Raw genomic sequence first — 17,151 nt, forward strand, 5'->3', positions numbered from 1 at the left:
AGAGAGAAAAGGAAGCTTAATAAAGTGATTTACACTAATTGAATAGAAAAGTTAGTCAAATAAATGCAAATTCCAAAAATGTATTTATTTAAAAAGAGCAAGTTCTAATTTCATCATCTGATCAAATAGTCACATTTTCTGACTCTGAGGCTTTGACCTCTGCAATCTCAAGTGCTTTTTCAGTTTTATGACAACTAGCTCTTACACAGTTCCTCTCACAAAGAATACTTTCAGAGCCCTCTTCATGTCTTTATTCCTCAGGCTGTAGATGAAGGGGTTCAGCATGGGTGTGATGACTGTGTACATCACCGAGGCTGTTGCACTTGAGTGTGCATTGTGGGTAGCTGCAGAGCTAAGGTACACTCCAAGCATCGTACAATAAAATAAGGAGACAACGGTGAGGTGAGATGCACAGGTGGAAAATGCTTTATATTTCCCCTGAGCTGATGCGATTCTGCGTATAGAGGAGACTATCTTAGAATAAGAGTAAAGGATACCAACAAAGGGACCACCACCCAGCAGGACAGCTGCAAAATACATCACTATGTTATTAAGAAAGGTGTCAGAACAGGCAAGTTGGACCATATGATTGAGTTCACAGAAAAAGTGGGGAATTTCAATGTTTGTGCAGAAGGACAGTTGCAGCATCATTAAGCTTTGTAATGAGGAATTAAGAATATTTATGATCCAGGACATCAACACCAGCCATCCACAAAGTCTTGGGTTCATGATGACTGTGTAGTGCAGGGGATGGCAGATGGCCACAAAGCGGTCATAGGCCATCACAGTCAGGAGAAAAATGTCCAACACTGCAAAGAGGATGAGAAAATAAATCTGTGTGATGCAGCCTTCATAGGTGATCACTTTGCTCTGGGTCTGGATGTTCCACAGCATCTTTGGGATGGTGGTGGAAGTGAAACAGATGTCTACAAAGGACAAGTTGGAGAGGAAGAAGTACATGGGGGTGTGCAGGTGGGAGTCTGAAGTGATGGCCAAGATGATAAGCAGGTTTCCAAAAGCAGTGATGAGGTACATAGAGAGGAAAAGCCCAAATATGATGGGCTGTAGTTCTGGATCCTCTGAAAATCCCAGAAGAAGAAATTCTGAAATTCGTGTATCATTACCTTGTTCCATATGATGGAAGTGGCTTCACAGAAAGAGGAAAGTAACATGACTAATTTGCACAACTACCTGGTTTACTCCCACATTTTAAATGCTGGTATTTACATATTTCCATCATGTAATTCAATAAAACATATTTTGTGTATGAATATGGTCTCCTTTAGATTCCCTCATGCCACCATTGATATGGAATTTTTGACCTTGTCAACTCTTTCCCTGAGGGATTATGCATCCTATAATTTTCATTAGAAAATTTTTCATGCATTTCAGTAGTAAAATTGAGAGCTGACCATGTTACCAATGTCTAGGCAACAAGTATAGTTTGCTGAAGAACAAAATAGGACCCTATTATTAAATGATGGGAGTACTTTCCATGTGGTGCAGTGGTAAAGAATCTGCCTGCCCATGCAGGAGATGCAAGAGACTAGGGTTTGATCCCTGGGTCAGGAAGATCCCCTGGAGAAAAAATGGCAGCCCACTCCAGTATTCTTGCCTGGATAATCCCATGGACAGGGGAGCCCAGTGGGCTATAGTCCATGGGGTCACAGAAAGATCTATCTTTCTACACATCTATCTATCTACACGACTGAGCATATACACACATTCAATGATGGAGATAGAAAATCTAAGCAAATAATAGAGACCATTACATTTCAGATGGTGACAGGAGCTATATAGAAAGGGTAAGCTCATGTAAAGGAGAGGGTGAATTAGGCTTTATATTTTGCATGGGTGTTTAGGTAAGACCTGCAAACAAGGTGACATTTGAACAGTGACCTCAAGCAAGAGAGGGAGGGAGATGCAAGTTTATATAATGAAGTATGTCCCTGGCAGAGGAAATGTCCAGTGAAAGGCCATGAGGAATGTGCTTGTTTCCAGGGCTCGAGTCAAAGAAAGTAAAGCCAGTGCTGCAAGTGAATGAAGACGACAAAGAGTGATGAGAGATGGTGTCACACCTGTTGAGGAGGGACGTGGTCTCTCGGCTACTGCTGAAATCCCAGGGCAAGGGACTTCCTGTTCTGTACTATATCTTGCCCTTTATTAATCTTGTTGCAAAGGGATCCTGTGAATTGAAACAGCCCACCTCTTTAGTACCTCCTTTGATTGAATTCTGGCCCCACTACCTTAAAAGTCATCTTGGAATATATGAGAACTGATACCCTTGTTCTGAAGATTTTTGACACCCCACCAGTAGCAAACAGACACAGAACACACTCTGTCTTTCTTCACTGTGTTATTTTCATTTCTTTCTCAGCTGCAGCACTACTGAGTACACTAGGGATGTGTGCAACCCAAGCTGGGCAGATCAATGAACCTTACACTATATAACATAGAAGTGATTCCCTGAAATTCCAATTCTCAAGTTTCCTATGGACAAATAAACCTGGGGTTCCACACTGAGATAGCCATTTTGTGTATTTAAACAAACATTAAATTGCCTTTTCAATAAACAGAGAGCAAAGAGAGGGAGGGATGGAGGGAGAGAGAGAGAGAGAGAGTAATGATGAGAAAAATATCTTAACAAGGTCAGTTGGTCCCTGAGAGCCTGTGAGAAAGAATAATCTTCCATGGTCCTGGCAGCATTCCAACCTTAATTATTTTCCTTTGATGCCCAGAAAAATAACAAGAGATCCAAAATGAACTTGTCTGAAAGACAATAGTAGTGATACCTCTATGATGTCAAAAGATATCAAAAGACATTTTACTTATTGTTTCCCCTAACAGAAAATGAGCAAAGGGATAAACCAACACTTCATAAACAAAATATACAAAGTATAACAAAACTGGGCATTTTTAATATCAAGCCATAGAAGACTTGTTTCTCCTGGGCCTGTTTCATAATTACTTGACCAGTTAGTTTTTGTATGGTCTGATAAGGGATGAGGTTAGCTCCTTTCTCACTTTTCTCATGTAGCATCTTTCCTTGGCTGTTCTTGGACTTTGGGTTTTGAGAAACCCAATGGGCATACTCTGATCCTTGTTCTGAACTTCATCCAACTTGCAGAGGCCTCCTTGGGCCATGCTTTGTACCATGGTGTCCTACACTATGACAATTCTGTATTTTTATGCTGAATAACTTCCTTCATATAATTAAGTCTGAGGACATTACATCATGACACATTTATTTCATTGTACTCTGACCTTATTGTTAGACTGTGTGACCCAAAAAGGCAGGGACCTTACCTGCTTTGTTCACTTTTGTACTTTTCAGAAAGGTATATGAATATATGCTTATCCAGAAAAACACAGAAGAGTGTGAAAAGCTATATAATGAAAGAATAAAGGATAGTACATCAAGGCTGTATATTGTCACCCTGCTTATTTAACTTATATGCAGAGTACATCATGAGAAACGCTGGGCTGGAGGAAGCACAGGCTGGAATCAAGATTACTGGGAGAAATATTAATAACCTCAGATATGGAGCTGACACCACCCTTATGGCAGAAAGTGAAGAGGAACTCAAAAGCCTCTTGATGAAAGTGAAAGAGGACAGTGAAAAAGTTAGCTTAAAGCTCAACATTCAGAAAACTAAGATCATGGCATATGGTCCCATCACTTCATGGCAAATAGATGGGGAAACAGTGGAAACAGTGTCAGACTATTTTTCTGGGCTCCAAAATCACTGCAAATGGTGACTGCAGCCGTGAAATTAAAAGACACTTATTCCTTGGAAGGAAAGTTATAACCAAGCTAGATAGCATATTCAAAAGCAGAGACATTACTTTGTCAACAAAGGTCCGTCTAGTCAAGGCTATGGTTTTTCCAGTGGTCCTTTATGAATGTGAGAGTTGGACTATAAAGAAAGCTGAGCACCGAAGAATTGATGCTTTTGAACTGTGGTGTTGGAGAAGACTCTTGAGAGTCCCTTGGACTGCAAGGAGATCCAACCAGTCCATCCTAAAGGAAATCAGTCCTGAATATTCATTGGAAGGACTGATGTTGAAACTGAAAGTCCAATACTTTGGCCACCTGATGTGAATAGTTGACTCATTTGAAATGACCCTCATGCTGGGAAAGATTGAGGGCAGGAGGAGAAGGGGATGACAGACGATGAGATGGTTGGATGGCATCACAGACTCAATGGACATGGGTTTGGGTGGACTCCAGGAGTTGGTGATGGACAGGGAGGCCTGGCGTGCTGCGATTCATGGGGTTGCAAAGAGTCAGACACGACTGAGCAACTGAACTGAACTGAACTGAAACCAGGTTAGAGTGAAAAGTTTTTAAAAACTGTAGTGAGCAAAATTGAATGAAGAATCAGACTAAATGAAATGTGATATAAAATAACAATAATTTAATGGCATGAATATGTGCTGATATTTAATGCAGCAAAGACCTGATAGAAGAGAATATAACGTGTAATGTACCGAGGACTTCCTGGCACATAGTGGATGTTCCACTATTTATTTTTGAATGATCAGGAATTAAGTCATAATAGTTTTGAACATTTAGCAAATGGCAAGGTCATGTTTCCATTTAGTTGCAAAAGATTATATTGTCAAATAAGATCTGGCCTGAAGCTGATTCATGTTGATGTTTAATAGAAACCAAAGCAATACTGTAAAGCAACTACCGTTTAATTAAAAGTAAAAAAAAATTAAACAAATACTTACCAAAAACAAAAGATCAATCATGAATGACTAGTTATCTGAAAGATTATGAAGTTGGTGTCCTAGCTCACTCATTTTACAAAAAATGAGGTATTACAATGTTAGTGTAAAGTGACCAATACATTTCAGATGAACATTCTAGAAAAGTATACATAAAATTTACTTGTGGCAAAATGAAAACCAAAAAACTCAGAAGTCGGAAGATAGATATTTTGAAATAAAATAAATATTTTATCATGAAAATATCCTCCAAAAGTCAATTGAGAAATAATAATCTATAAATTTATTTATTTATTTTTTAATATAAATTTATTTTAATTGGAGGCTAATTACTTTACAATATTGTAGTGGTTCTGCCATAAAATTTTTTGAAATGCTGATAACTGGAGAAAACTGGATAAATGATATATGACATAGTAATAACAGGCAAGTCAAAATGAGGATCAAATATGTAAATTGCTGAAGCTGAGCCACAGTTTATAAAAACAAAAAATGTCTTTCATAACCATTAGCCTGAGAAATAAGTGTAAAGACCTGTCACACTGCTTGGGGTTTGAACTTTTAAACCAGTAGCAAAAGCAGTGTTGCTAATTTTGCTGCCAGAAAACTAAAGTCTTGCAGATTTGGGAAACAACCTGAGGACAGCTATAAATGTTATCGTGCAGATATTCTCTAACTCAAGTTTTCTGAGTCTCAACACTACTGACATTCCCAGTCAGATCAGTCTCTGTTGCTCTGTTTGTCCTGTGCATTGAAAGATGTTGAGAGCCTCTGTGGCCTCCACCCAACTCTCTCCAGTGAGACAGTCAAAATGTTCCTGGACATTGCTCAGAATCTTCTGCATGAGAAAAATCCTTCTTGATGTGAACCACAGTTTGAGCTTAAAATCTCAACATATTTCTGTGGCATGAATGAAATAGCACTTTAATGATAAAGAGCATGAAAGGCCATTCATCAAAAGTGTGAGTAGCATAGCCACACTGTGAAATATTACCTAGCCACTGACACAAATACTTTAATTAATCAAGCAAACAGACAGACACAGTGATCTTTTGCCTCTGGGCTGAGTTGAACTGGCTTCTTTTCTTTCTGACCTTCTCATGTACCATCATCTAGATCGGAGACTCACCTGGATGGGGGAACTCTGGGAGGAAGGTCTCCAAGGGGGGAGTCTTAATTCTTCTCTGGAAGGCTAATGATGGAGATGAAGGCTCTGTTCCCAGACAAAACAGCAGGAAGGGATGAAACTACAGCCCACCCCCAACCCCAATCAGGATTAGGACTCCAAACAAAGGAAATAAAGTGTCCATCCAGCTCAAGATTACACACACCGAGAGACTGCAGATGTTAGTGTTTATAGGTCCCTCGACCTGCTCATTAGGCACATTTCTTTTTATTTCAACCTCTAAGCACATAATTTCCCTGTGGAAACCTGGTCAGGAAGGAAGGAAATTTTCCTTAAAGATTCTCTATTCACAAGGGATCAGGGTAGAAGTCAAGGGAATCCATTATTTTTGTTTGTTTGTTTTTTCACTCCTTCTCCCTAAAATTTCCTTCCTTTCAGATCTCTAAATCTCCTAGCACCTTGTTTCAACCCTGAGTTAAAGTTTTCTCCAAGTCTAAGACTGAGTGTCTGAATTAGGTCTCTTGTATCTCCAAAGTTTTGATTTATGATGGGGATACAGACTCTAAATCTCCAGGACATTTCTATTCTCTTTTTCTTTTTTTTTTTTTTTGTGTCTCTCATACCTTCTTTATTACCCAAGAATTAATCTTACTCGATGTGCAAGTATCCCAGACATCATGGAGCAGCTTCAGTTCATTGGTGTTAAGGAGATCTACAGGCCAGCCACGTAAGTGGTAAATGGATTTCATGATGGGGTACAGGTGGGCTATTCTCTTTTTCAATAAGGGGAAGAACTGAGTTCTTTTGTTAATCAACCTTGGGGCACTACATATGTTGTCTTCATGACACTTTTGCCATAACATTTAGGAACTTCATACTTACATCTCTAGTTCTGAGCTTTCATGTAATCCTTCATTATAAAATATTTGTTGATGATAGTAAATATACTTGAATAGTTTGTGCTAAAGCTTGATCTTAGTGCCTGATAAGAATTGCTTGATTGAATATTTACAGATGTGTCATCTGTGAAGCAGTACATTTAAGAACTCCATTCTCCACTGCAGAAATGGAGCTTAGAGGAGTTTAATGATACAGCCAAAGTTAATATCTGAGTGTTTGATGGTCCTTGATTGTAAACCTGTCAGGGTGTGTCTAGTTTCCAAACTGTACACCAGTAGTTCTGAATCATAGAGGATTTTCCTCTGGGGTGTTTGACAACATCTGAAATGATGCTGCCAAACATCTAAAATCTGTGGGAAAGCATCCCCAGAATAGCATGCTTCCTCAAATGGCAACAATAAAGGATAGCAAAGTTATTCTAAGTCAGTCCTTTTCTAACTTCATTGTAGCTACAAATCAACAACAATCCTACTACAAATTCAGAATCTAATTCAGCAGGTCCTGGTGGGTCCAAAGACTGCATTTCTAACAAGCTGCTGGATGATGCTGACTCTACAGGTCCTGGTCTGTGGATACTCTTTGAGTAGCAAGGCTGTGATCCCATGATACAATTAGTTGTAGATAGTTTTTGGTCTTCTGCCCCAAAATGTGTTGGCATTTAACTTTGAAGAAATAGTGTATTCACTCATTTCAGAGGCTGTGGTTAATTCTGTGTCTGTTTCTATTATAGAAGGGTTCTTGAATGATACAAAATGATACACTTACAAAACTGACTGTATAGTAGGCAGAATGTTGTTTAGTGGCTAAGTCATGTCAACTCTTTGTGACCCCATGGACTGCAGTGCGCCAGGCTCCTCTGTCCATGGGTTTTCCCAGGCAAGAATATTGGAGTGTGTTGCCATTTCCTCCTCTAGGGGATCTTTCTGACCCAGGGATGGAATCTGTGTCTCCTGCTTGTCAGACAGATTCTTTACCCCTGAATCACCTGGAAGCCCAATCAGCATAGTAAGCCAGCTAATATGTGTCATATTACAATTGACTGCCTTCACCCAGTTTGCCCAACTACCCCAATCCCCTTCCTCTCTGATAAACATCAATCCGTTCTTTGTATCTATAAGTTTTGGTCCATTTTTTATTTGTTTTGTTTTTTAGATTTCATGTGCAAGTGAAATCATACTTGTATTTATCTTTCTCTGTCTGCCTTATTTAGTATGGCATAATACCTGGAAGGTCCATCCACATTGTCACAAATGGCCAGATTTTTATTTTTTATGGCTGAGTAGTATGCCATTTTGTGTGTGTGTGTGTGTGTGTGTGTGTATTTCACATCATTATCCATTCATCCATCAATGGACATGTAGGTGGCTTTCATGTCTTGGTCCATGTAAATAATGCTGCAATGAATATAGGGTTGCATATATATTTTCAAATTAATGCTCTCATTTTATTTAGAGAAATACCCAGAAGTTGAATAGATAGATAATATAGTAGTTCTATTTATAATTTTTGACAAATCTCCATACTGCTCTCCATAATGGCTGTACACATTCACATTTCTACCAACAGTGCACTAGGGTTTCCTTTTCTCCACATCCTCACCAACATTTGTTATTTCTCCTTTATCATTTTTTAAGAAGCTTTAAAAAATTAGCTTTATTAAGGTATAGTTAATATTTAAAATCATAAGATACTTGAAGTGTACATCATGATGATTTGATTTAGGTATACTTTGTGAAAGGAATTCTCCTTTAACTTACACACTGATTACTTTACACACTTATCTTGTTTTTGTGTGTGTGTGTATGTGTGAGAAAATTTAAGTTCTACTCTCTTCCATTCAGTTCAGTCACTGAGTTGTGTCTGACTCTTTGCTACCCCATGAACTGCAGCATGCCAGGCCTCCCTGTCCATCACCAACTCCTGGAGTTCACTCAAACTCATGTCCACTAATTTGGTGATGCCATCCAACCACTCATCCTCTGTCATCCCCTTATTTCATCTTCAATCTTTCCCTGCCTCAGGGTCTTTTCAAATGAGTCAACTCTTCGCATCAGGTGGCCAAAGTATTGGAGTTTCAACTTCAACATCAGTCCTTCCAATGAATATTCAGGGCTCATTTCCTTTAGGATGGACTGGTTGGATCTCCTTGTAGTCCAAGAAACTCTCAGTTCAAAAGTATCAATTCTGTGTTGCTCAGCTTTCTTTATAGTCCAACTCTCACATCCGTACCTGACTACTGGAAAAACCATACCCTTGACTAGATGGACCTTTGTTGGCAAAGTAATGTCTCTGCTTTTTAATATGCTGTCTAGGTTGGTTATAACTTTCCTTCCAAGGAGTAAGCATCTTTTAATTTTGTGGCTGAAATCACCATCTGCAGTGATTTTGGAGCCCCCCAAAATAAAGTCTGCCACTGTTTCCACTGTTTCTCCATCTATTCACCATGAAGAGATGGCAAATATGCTACCGTCTTAGCAAATTTCAATTGTACAATCCAGTGTTTTCAAAATAGTCATCATGATTTATTTGGTTGGCCAAAAAGTTCATTTGGGTTTTCTGTATGATATTATGGGGTGTGTGCATGTGTATGCATATAAATTTAGATTAGTATTAGACTACCCAGATGAATGGAAAAAGAAGATATGGTACATATATGCAATGGAATATAGCTCAGCTATAAAAAGGAAAGCATTGAGTCAGTTGTAGTGGGGTGGATGAACATAGAGCCAGTTATACAGAGTGAAGTAAGTAGAAAGAGAAAAACAAATATCATTTATTAATGCATATACATGGAATCTAGAAAAAATAGTACTGATGAACCTATTTAGAGAGAAGAAATGGGGATGTAGGTTAGAGAACAGACTTGTGGGCACTGTGGGGGAAGGAGAGGATAGGACCCACTGAAAAAACAGCACTGATACATAAACACTATCATGTGTAAAATAGGCAACTAGCAGGAAGCTTCTGTATAACACAGGGAGACCAGCCTCGTGCTCTGTGATGACCTAGACAGGTGGAAGGGGGGAGTGGGAGGGAGATTCAAGAGGAAGGGTATAATAAATATATGTATATACATTTATGGATATAAATGTATGTGTATATATATATATATATATATAAAAAATTATGACTTATTCACATTGACGTATGGCAGAGACCACAGCATTGTAAAGCAATTAACCTCCAATAAGAAAAAATGTCAAACACATGAAAAGATGCTCAACATCATTCATTATCAGAGAAATGCAAATCAAAACCACAATGAGGTACCATTTCACGCCAGTGAGAATGGCTGTGATCCAAAAGTCTACAAGCAATAAATGCTGGAGAGGGTGTGGAGAAAAGGGAACCCTCTTACACTGTTTGTGGAAATGCAAACTAGTATAGCCACTATGGAGGACAGTATGGAGATTCCTTAAAAAACTGGAAATAGAACTGCCTATGACCCAGCAATCCCACTACTGGGCATACACACTGAGGAAACCAGAAGGGAAAGAGACACGTGTACCCCAATGTTCATCACAGCACTGTTTATAATAGCCAGGACATGGAAGCAACCTAGATGTCTATCAGCAGATGAATGGATAAGAAAGCAGTGGTACATATACACAATGGAGTATTACTCAGCCATTAAAAAGAATATGTTTGAATCAGTTCTAATGAGGTGGATGAAACTGGAGCCAATTATACAGAGTGAAGTAAGCCAGAAAGAAAAACACCAATACAGTATACTAATGCATATATATGGAATTTAGAAAGATGGTAACAATAACCCTGTATACGAGACAGCAAAAGAGACACTGATGTATAGAACAGTCTTTTGGACTCTGTGGGAGAGGGAGAGGGTGGGATGATTTGAGAGAATGGCATTGAAACATGTATAATATCATATATGAAATGCGTCACCAGTCCAGGTTCGATGCACAATACTGGATGCTTGGGGCTGGTACACTGGGACGACCCAGAGGCATGGTATGGGGAGGGAGGAGGGTTCAAGATGGGGAACACGTGTATACCTGTGGCGGATTCATGTTGATATATGGCAAAACCAATACAATATTGTAAAGTTAAAAAAAAAAATAATAAATAAATAAAAAATGTCAGGTTGTATATTTGTAACTCTGGGCTTCCCTGGTGGCTCAGATGGTAAAGAATCTGCCTGCAGTGTGAGAGACTCAGGTTCGACCCCAGAGTCAGGAAGATCCCCTGGAGAAGGGAAAGGCAACCCACTACAATATTCTTGCCCTGAGAATCCCATGGACAGAAGCCCTTGGAGGCTATATTCCGCTGCTGCTGAGTCACTTCAGTCGTGTCCGACTCTGTGCGACCGCATAGACTGCAGCCCACCAGGATGCCCCGTCCCTGGGATTCTCCAGGCAAGAACACTGGAGTGGGTTGCCATTGCCTTTTCCAATGCATAAAAGTGAAAAGTGAAAGTGAAGTTGCTCAGTCATGTCCCACCCTCAGCGACCCCATGGACTGCAGTCTTCCAGGCTATTCCATCCATGGGACTTTCCAGGCAAGAGTACTGGAGTGGAGTGCCATTGCCTTCTCCGCTAAGGGGTCACAAAGAGTTGGGCATGACTGCGTGACTAAATATTTGTAACTACATAGAAAAGTTGTAGGGGGTGGAGATAATAGGGAGAGTGTAGTAAAATCTTTCAGTTACAGGATGAATAAGCTCTCAGGCTCTCATCTTTCTTATAATAGCCATTCTAAAGAATGTGACATGATTTCTTTCTGTTTTGATTTGCATTTTCCTGGTAATTAATGCTGTTGAAACATCTGTTTATGTGTCTGTTTGCCACTTGTATGCCTTTTTGGAAAAATACCTAGGTCATTTTAAGAATATTAATGATTTCAATCCATGAACTTAAGGTATGTTTCCATTTATTTGTGACTTCTTCAATTTCTTTCCTCCATGTTTTCTAGATTTTAGTGTATAAGTCTTTTCCCTCTTTCATAAATTGTGCCAAGTTATTTTATTTTTTATGCAGTTTTAAATGGGATTGTTTTCTACATTTCTTTTTCTGATAATTCATTATTAGAGTCTAGAAACATGAGAGGTATCTGTATGTTGATTTTGTATCTCATAGTTTCATGAAATTTATATATTAGTTCAAAAAGTTCTTTGTTAGAATTTTTAAATATGTAAATATATATATAGTATCATTTTATCTGTAAATGCTGCTGCTGCTGCTGCTGCTAAGTCGCTTCAGTTGTGTCCAACTCTGTGTGACCCCATAGATGGCAGCCCACCAGGCTCCCCTGTCCCTGGGATTTTCCAGGCAAGAACACTGGAATGGGTTGCCATTTCATTCTCCAATGCATGAATGTGAAAAGTGAAATAGTGACAGTTTTACTTCTTCCTTTCTAATTTGGATTCTTTTATTGCATTTTATTGTCTAATTACGGTGGCTAGGATTTCCAATACTATGTTGAATGAAAGTGGCCTGAGTGAGCATTCTTTTCTTTTTTTGATCTTAGGGGAAAGGTTTTCATCTTCTCACCACTGGGTATAATGTTATCTGTGGACTTGTATTTATAGCCTATATTATGTGGTGGTATGCTTCCTCTGTACCCACTCTGTTGAGGGCTTTTATCATAAACAGACATTCAGTTCAGTTCAGTCGCTCAGTCGTGTCTGACTCTTTGCAACCCCATGAATCACAGCATGCCAGGCCTCCCAGTCCATCACCAACTCCCGGAGTTCACTCAGACTCATGTCCATCGAGTCAGTGATGCCATCTAGCCACCACATCCTCTGTCATCCCCTTAAACATTAAATTTTGTCAAATGATTATTCTGCATCTGTTGAAATGATTGGGCTTTCCAGGTGGCGCTAGTAGTAAAGAACCCACCTGCCAATCCAGGAGACACAAAGTTTCAGTCCCTGGATTGGGAAGATCCTCTGGAAGAGGAAATGATAACCCACTCCAGTGTGCTTGCCTGGAAAGTCCCATGGACAAGGGAATCTGGCAGGCTACAGTCCATGGGGTCACAAAGAGATGGACATGACTGAAGCGACTTAGCACAGCACACTGAAATTATCATATGATATTTATCCTTCCTTTAGTTAATTTGGTGTATCATTTGACTGATTTGAGGATGTTTAACCATTCTTGCATCCTTGAAGTGAGTCCCACTTGATCTTGATGTATGATCCATTAGATATATTTTTGAATTATTTGCTAATATTTTTCGAAGATTTTTGCATGTGTGTTCATCAAGGATATCGGTCTACAATTCTTTATTCTTTTACTGCCCTTGTCTGGTTTTGAATCAAGGTAATGCTGGCCTTGGAGAAGGCAATGGCACCCCATTCCAGTACGCTTGCCTGGAAAATCCCATGGGCAGAGGAGCCTGGTAGGCTACAGTCCATGGGGTCGCTAAGAGTCGGACATGACTGAGCGACCTCAGTTTCCCTTTTCACTTTCATACATTGGAGAAGGAAATGGCAACCCACTCCAGTGTTCTTGCCTGGAGAACCGCAGGGATGGGGAAGCCTGGTGGGCTGCCGTCTATGGGGTCGCACAGAGTCAGACACGACTGAAGCAACTTAGCAGCAGCAATGCTGGCCTTGTAAAGTGAGTTTGGAAGCATTTTTCCTCTTTGATTTTTTTGAAAGTTTTTGGAAGATAGATACTAAATCTTTAATGTTAGAATTTATCATTGAAGCTTCTGGTCCTGGACTTTTGTTTGTTGTGAGATTTTTGATTACTGATTCAATATCCTTACTAGTAACTAGTGTATTCATATTTTCTGTTTCTTCATAATTCCCTCTTGGGAAAATGTTTGTTTTGTAGGAATGTTTCTGTTTCTTCTAGGTTGTCCAATTTGTTAGTATAAATATTCATAGTAGTGTCTTGTGGTCCTTTGCATTTCTGTGATATTAATTGTAATTTTTCCTCTTTCATTTCTGATTTATTTGAGCCCTTTCTGTTTTTTTTTTTATGCTGCCATCTTGAACTGTCACCCAAATATTTTATATTAGCCCAACAAGACTCATTTTAGGCTTCTGACATCCAAGAGAATAAATGTGTTTATTTAAGCAACTAGCGTGGAAGTATTTTGCAATTGGACTAGAAGTCAAATGTAGACACTTATTTAATAAAATTTGTTTGCAAGAATAAAATTTAATCTTCTCCATTCATTATCTTAGCTTGAGTAAGGGCATGTTATGTCAAAAACCCATATTAAGTAAATAAAAGCCCATATTAAGTAAAAAACATACTAAATCAATTTGAAGATATTCTGCCTCATTAACTGATACAATGGATTTTTTATTTTATATATGTAAATGTCAACTCTCTTCCTAAGTAATTCACATCAAATTGAGGTTACTCATTTCACTTTAAATTTTTGTGTCCATATTTCTATATTTTTACTTTATATTAATTCAAATGTTCATTATTTTCATTTCCATTCTTTCCCAATTTCTCTCATTTCCTTTCCACAGAGAAGATGTCTGTGTGCATGCACACATGTGTACTCCAGTGTTTATTTGAAAGAAAAAAATGTGTACACACAGAAATGAACTTTAGTCCTTAGCTGTTTTCTTTGGATTAACAAAGAAATGTGCACGCATTTCATTTGTTTCTCATAGCATCCATATGAAGTTTTGTTTAGTATTTCACAACACCTTCATAAACAAGGAAACAGGCTCAGGAGCTTAAATTTTTTCACGATTACATAATAAAGCATGTAAAGCTATGTGCACTGTCAAATTAAACACAAAGAGAAATAGGCATTATGTTCTCGGTTTTGGATAGCTTTTTATTTCATTAAATCATACACTTTTTGTTTATTTACTTATTTAGACTCCACAGGTTCTTCACTATGGTGTGCAGGCTTTTCTCTAGCTGTGGCATGTGAGCCTTCTAGTTGAGGTGCAGGGGCTTAGTTGCCCTGTGGCATGTGGGATCTTAGTACCCAGACCAAGGATTGAACCTGTGTCCCTTGCATTGGAAGGCAGATTTTTAATCACTGGACCATCAGGGAAGCCCCTCAAACTGTACCCTTTAAATATGCAGTTTATTTGAGTAATTATATTCCAATAACTTAATTAAAGGGAAAAGAATTCGATGGTGAATGGCTAAGGGTTGAATCTAGGGCCTAGGCAGTTGATTCTCACTTAACATTGGTGAGAGTTGTCTTCTAACTGAGAAGGAAGTCAAATGTCATTTATGGATATAGAAATGCTGAAATTAAATATAAGTAATTCGCATGAAAAACTCATTTTTTTTCTGTAAATACATCAGCATAGATACAGAAATAACCATAAACCGATTCAAGACAAAAGAGCATGGCATCCTTACTCAACATCACTTCAGTTCAGTTCAGTTCAGTTGCTCAGTCATGTCCGACTCTTTGCGACCCCATGAATCGCAGCACGCCAGGCCTCCCTGTCCATCACCAACTCCCGGAGTTCACTCAGACTCACGTCCATCGAGCCAGTGATGCCATCCAGCCATCTCATCCTCTGTCATCCCCTTCTCTTCCTGTCCCCAATCCCCCCCAGCATCAGAGTCTTTTCCAATAAGTCAACACTTCGCATGAGGTGGCCAAAATACTTGAGTTTCAGCTTTAGTATTATTCCTTCCAAAGAAATCCCAGGGCTGATCTCCTTCAGAATGGACTGGTTGGATCTCCTTGCAGTCCAAGGGACTCTCAAGAGTCTTCTCCAACACCACAGTTCAAAAGCATCAATTCTTTGGCGCTCAGCCTTCTTCACAGTTCAACTCTCACATCCATACATGACCACAGGAAAAACCATAGCCTTGCCTAGACGGACCTTTGTTGGCAAAGTAATGTCTCTGCTTTTGAATATGCTATCTAGATTGGTCATAACTTTCCTTCCAAAGAGTAAGCGTCTTTTAATTTCATGGCTGCAGTCACCATCTGCAGTGATTTAGGAGCCCAGAAAAATAAAGTCTGACACGGTTTCCACTGTTTCCCCATCTATTTCCCATGAAGTGATGGGACCGGATGCCATGATTTTCGTTTTCTGAATGTTGAGCTTTAAACCAACTTTTTCACTCTCCACTTTCACTTTCATCAAGAGGCTTTTGAGTTCCTCTTCACTTTCTGCCATAAGGGTGGTGTCAGCTCCATATCTGAGGTTATTGATATTTCTCCCGGTAATCTTGATTACAGCTTGTCCTTCTTTCACCCCAGCATTTCTCATGATGTACTCTGCACATAAGCTAAATAAGCAAGGTGACAATATACAGCCTTGATGTACTCCTTTTCCTATTTGGAACCAGTCTGTTGTTCCATGTTCAGTTCCAACTATTGCTTCCTGACCTGCATACAGATTTCTCAAGAGGCAGGTCAGGTTATCTAGTATTCCCATCTCTTTCAGAATTTTCCACAGTTTATTATGATCCACACAGTCAAAAGCTTTGGCATAATCAATAAAGCAGAAATAGATGTTTTTCTCTCTTGCTTTTTCGGTGATCCAGCGGATGTTGGCAATTTGACCTCTGGTTCCTCTGCCTTTTCTAAAATCAGCTTGAACATCTGGAAGTTCACGGTTCACATATTGCTGAAGCCTGGCTTGGAGAGTTTTGAGCATTACTTTACTAGCATGTGATATGAGTGCAATTGTGCAGTAGTTTGAGCATTCTTTGGCACTACCTTTCTTTGGGATTGGAATGAAAACTGACCTTTTCCAGTCCTGTGGCCACTGCTGAGTTTTCCAAATTTGCTGGCATATTGAGTGCAGCACTTTCACAGCATCATCTTTCAGGATTTGAAATAGCTCAACTGGAATCCATCACCTCCACTAGCTTTGTTTGTAGCGATGCTTTCTAAGGCCCACTTGACTTCACATTCCAGGATGTCTGGCTCTAGGTCAGTGATCACACCATCGTGATTATCTTGGTCGTGAAGATCTTTTTTGTACAGTTCTTCTGTGTATTCTTGCCACCTCTTCTTAGTATCTTCTGCTTCTGTTAGGTCCATACAATATCTGTCCTTTATCGAGTCCATCTTTGCATGAAATATTCCCTTGGTATCTCTAATTTTCTTGAAGAGATGTCTAGTCTTTCCCATTCTGTTGTTTTCCTCTATTTCTCTGCATTGATTCCTGAGGAAGGCTTTCTTACCTCTTGTTTCTATTCTTTGGAACTCTGCATTCAGATGCTTATGTAGAGAGATTTACAGCTGACTACACACTCATGGGGAGCACAATAGAAGTTGGTACAATTCCCCAGTATATAATTTCATTTGGTAATATAATGTCGAGGCCTTGAATTCAATGAAATGGAAATTTGGGGAAATAAATAGAAAAATCAAGTTCTACTTCAGCAACCTGATCAAAGAATTGGGCTCTGAGATTTTGAGCCCTAAAATCACAGGCATTTCTCCAGCCCCGATAAAACTGGTCC

General features: G+C 39.2%; 1 protein-coding gene across 1 annotated transcript; it reads right to left on the minus strand.

Annotated features, from left to right (window-relative positions):
* Positions 1-201: 201 nt before the first annotated feature.
* OR7A65 (olfactory receptor family 7 subfamily A member 65) lies at positions 202-1,134 on the minus strand. Its single transcript, NM_001390671.1, has one exon. The coding sequence runs from the start codon at positions 1,132-1,134 to the stop codon at positions 202-204; it is 933 nt and encodes a 310-aa protein (NP_001377600.1).

This window comes from Bos taurus, chromosome 7, assembly GCF_002263795.3.
Source record: "Bos taurus isolate L1 Dominette 01449 registration number 42190680 breed Hereford chromosome 7, ARS-UCD2.0, whole genome shotgun sequence".
In the NCBI taxonomy this organism is placed as follows: domain Eukaryota; kingdom Metazoa; phylum Chordata; class Mammalia; order Artiodactyla; family Bovidae; genus Bos; species Bos taurus.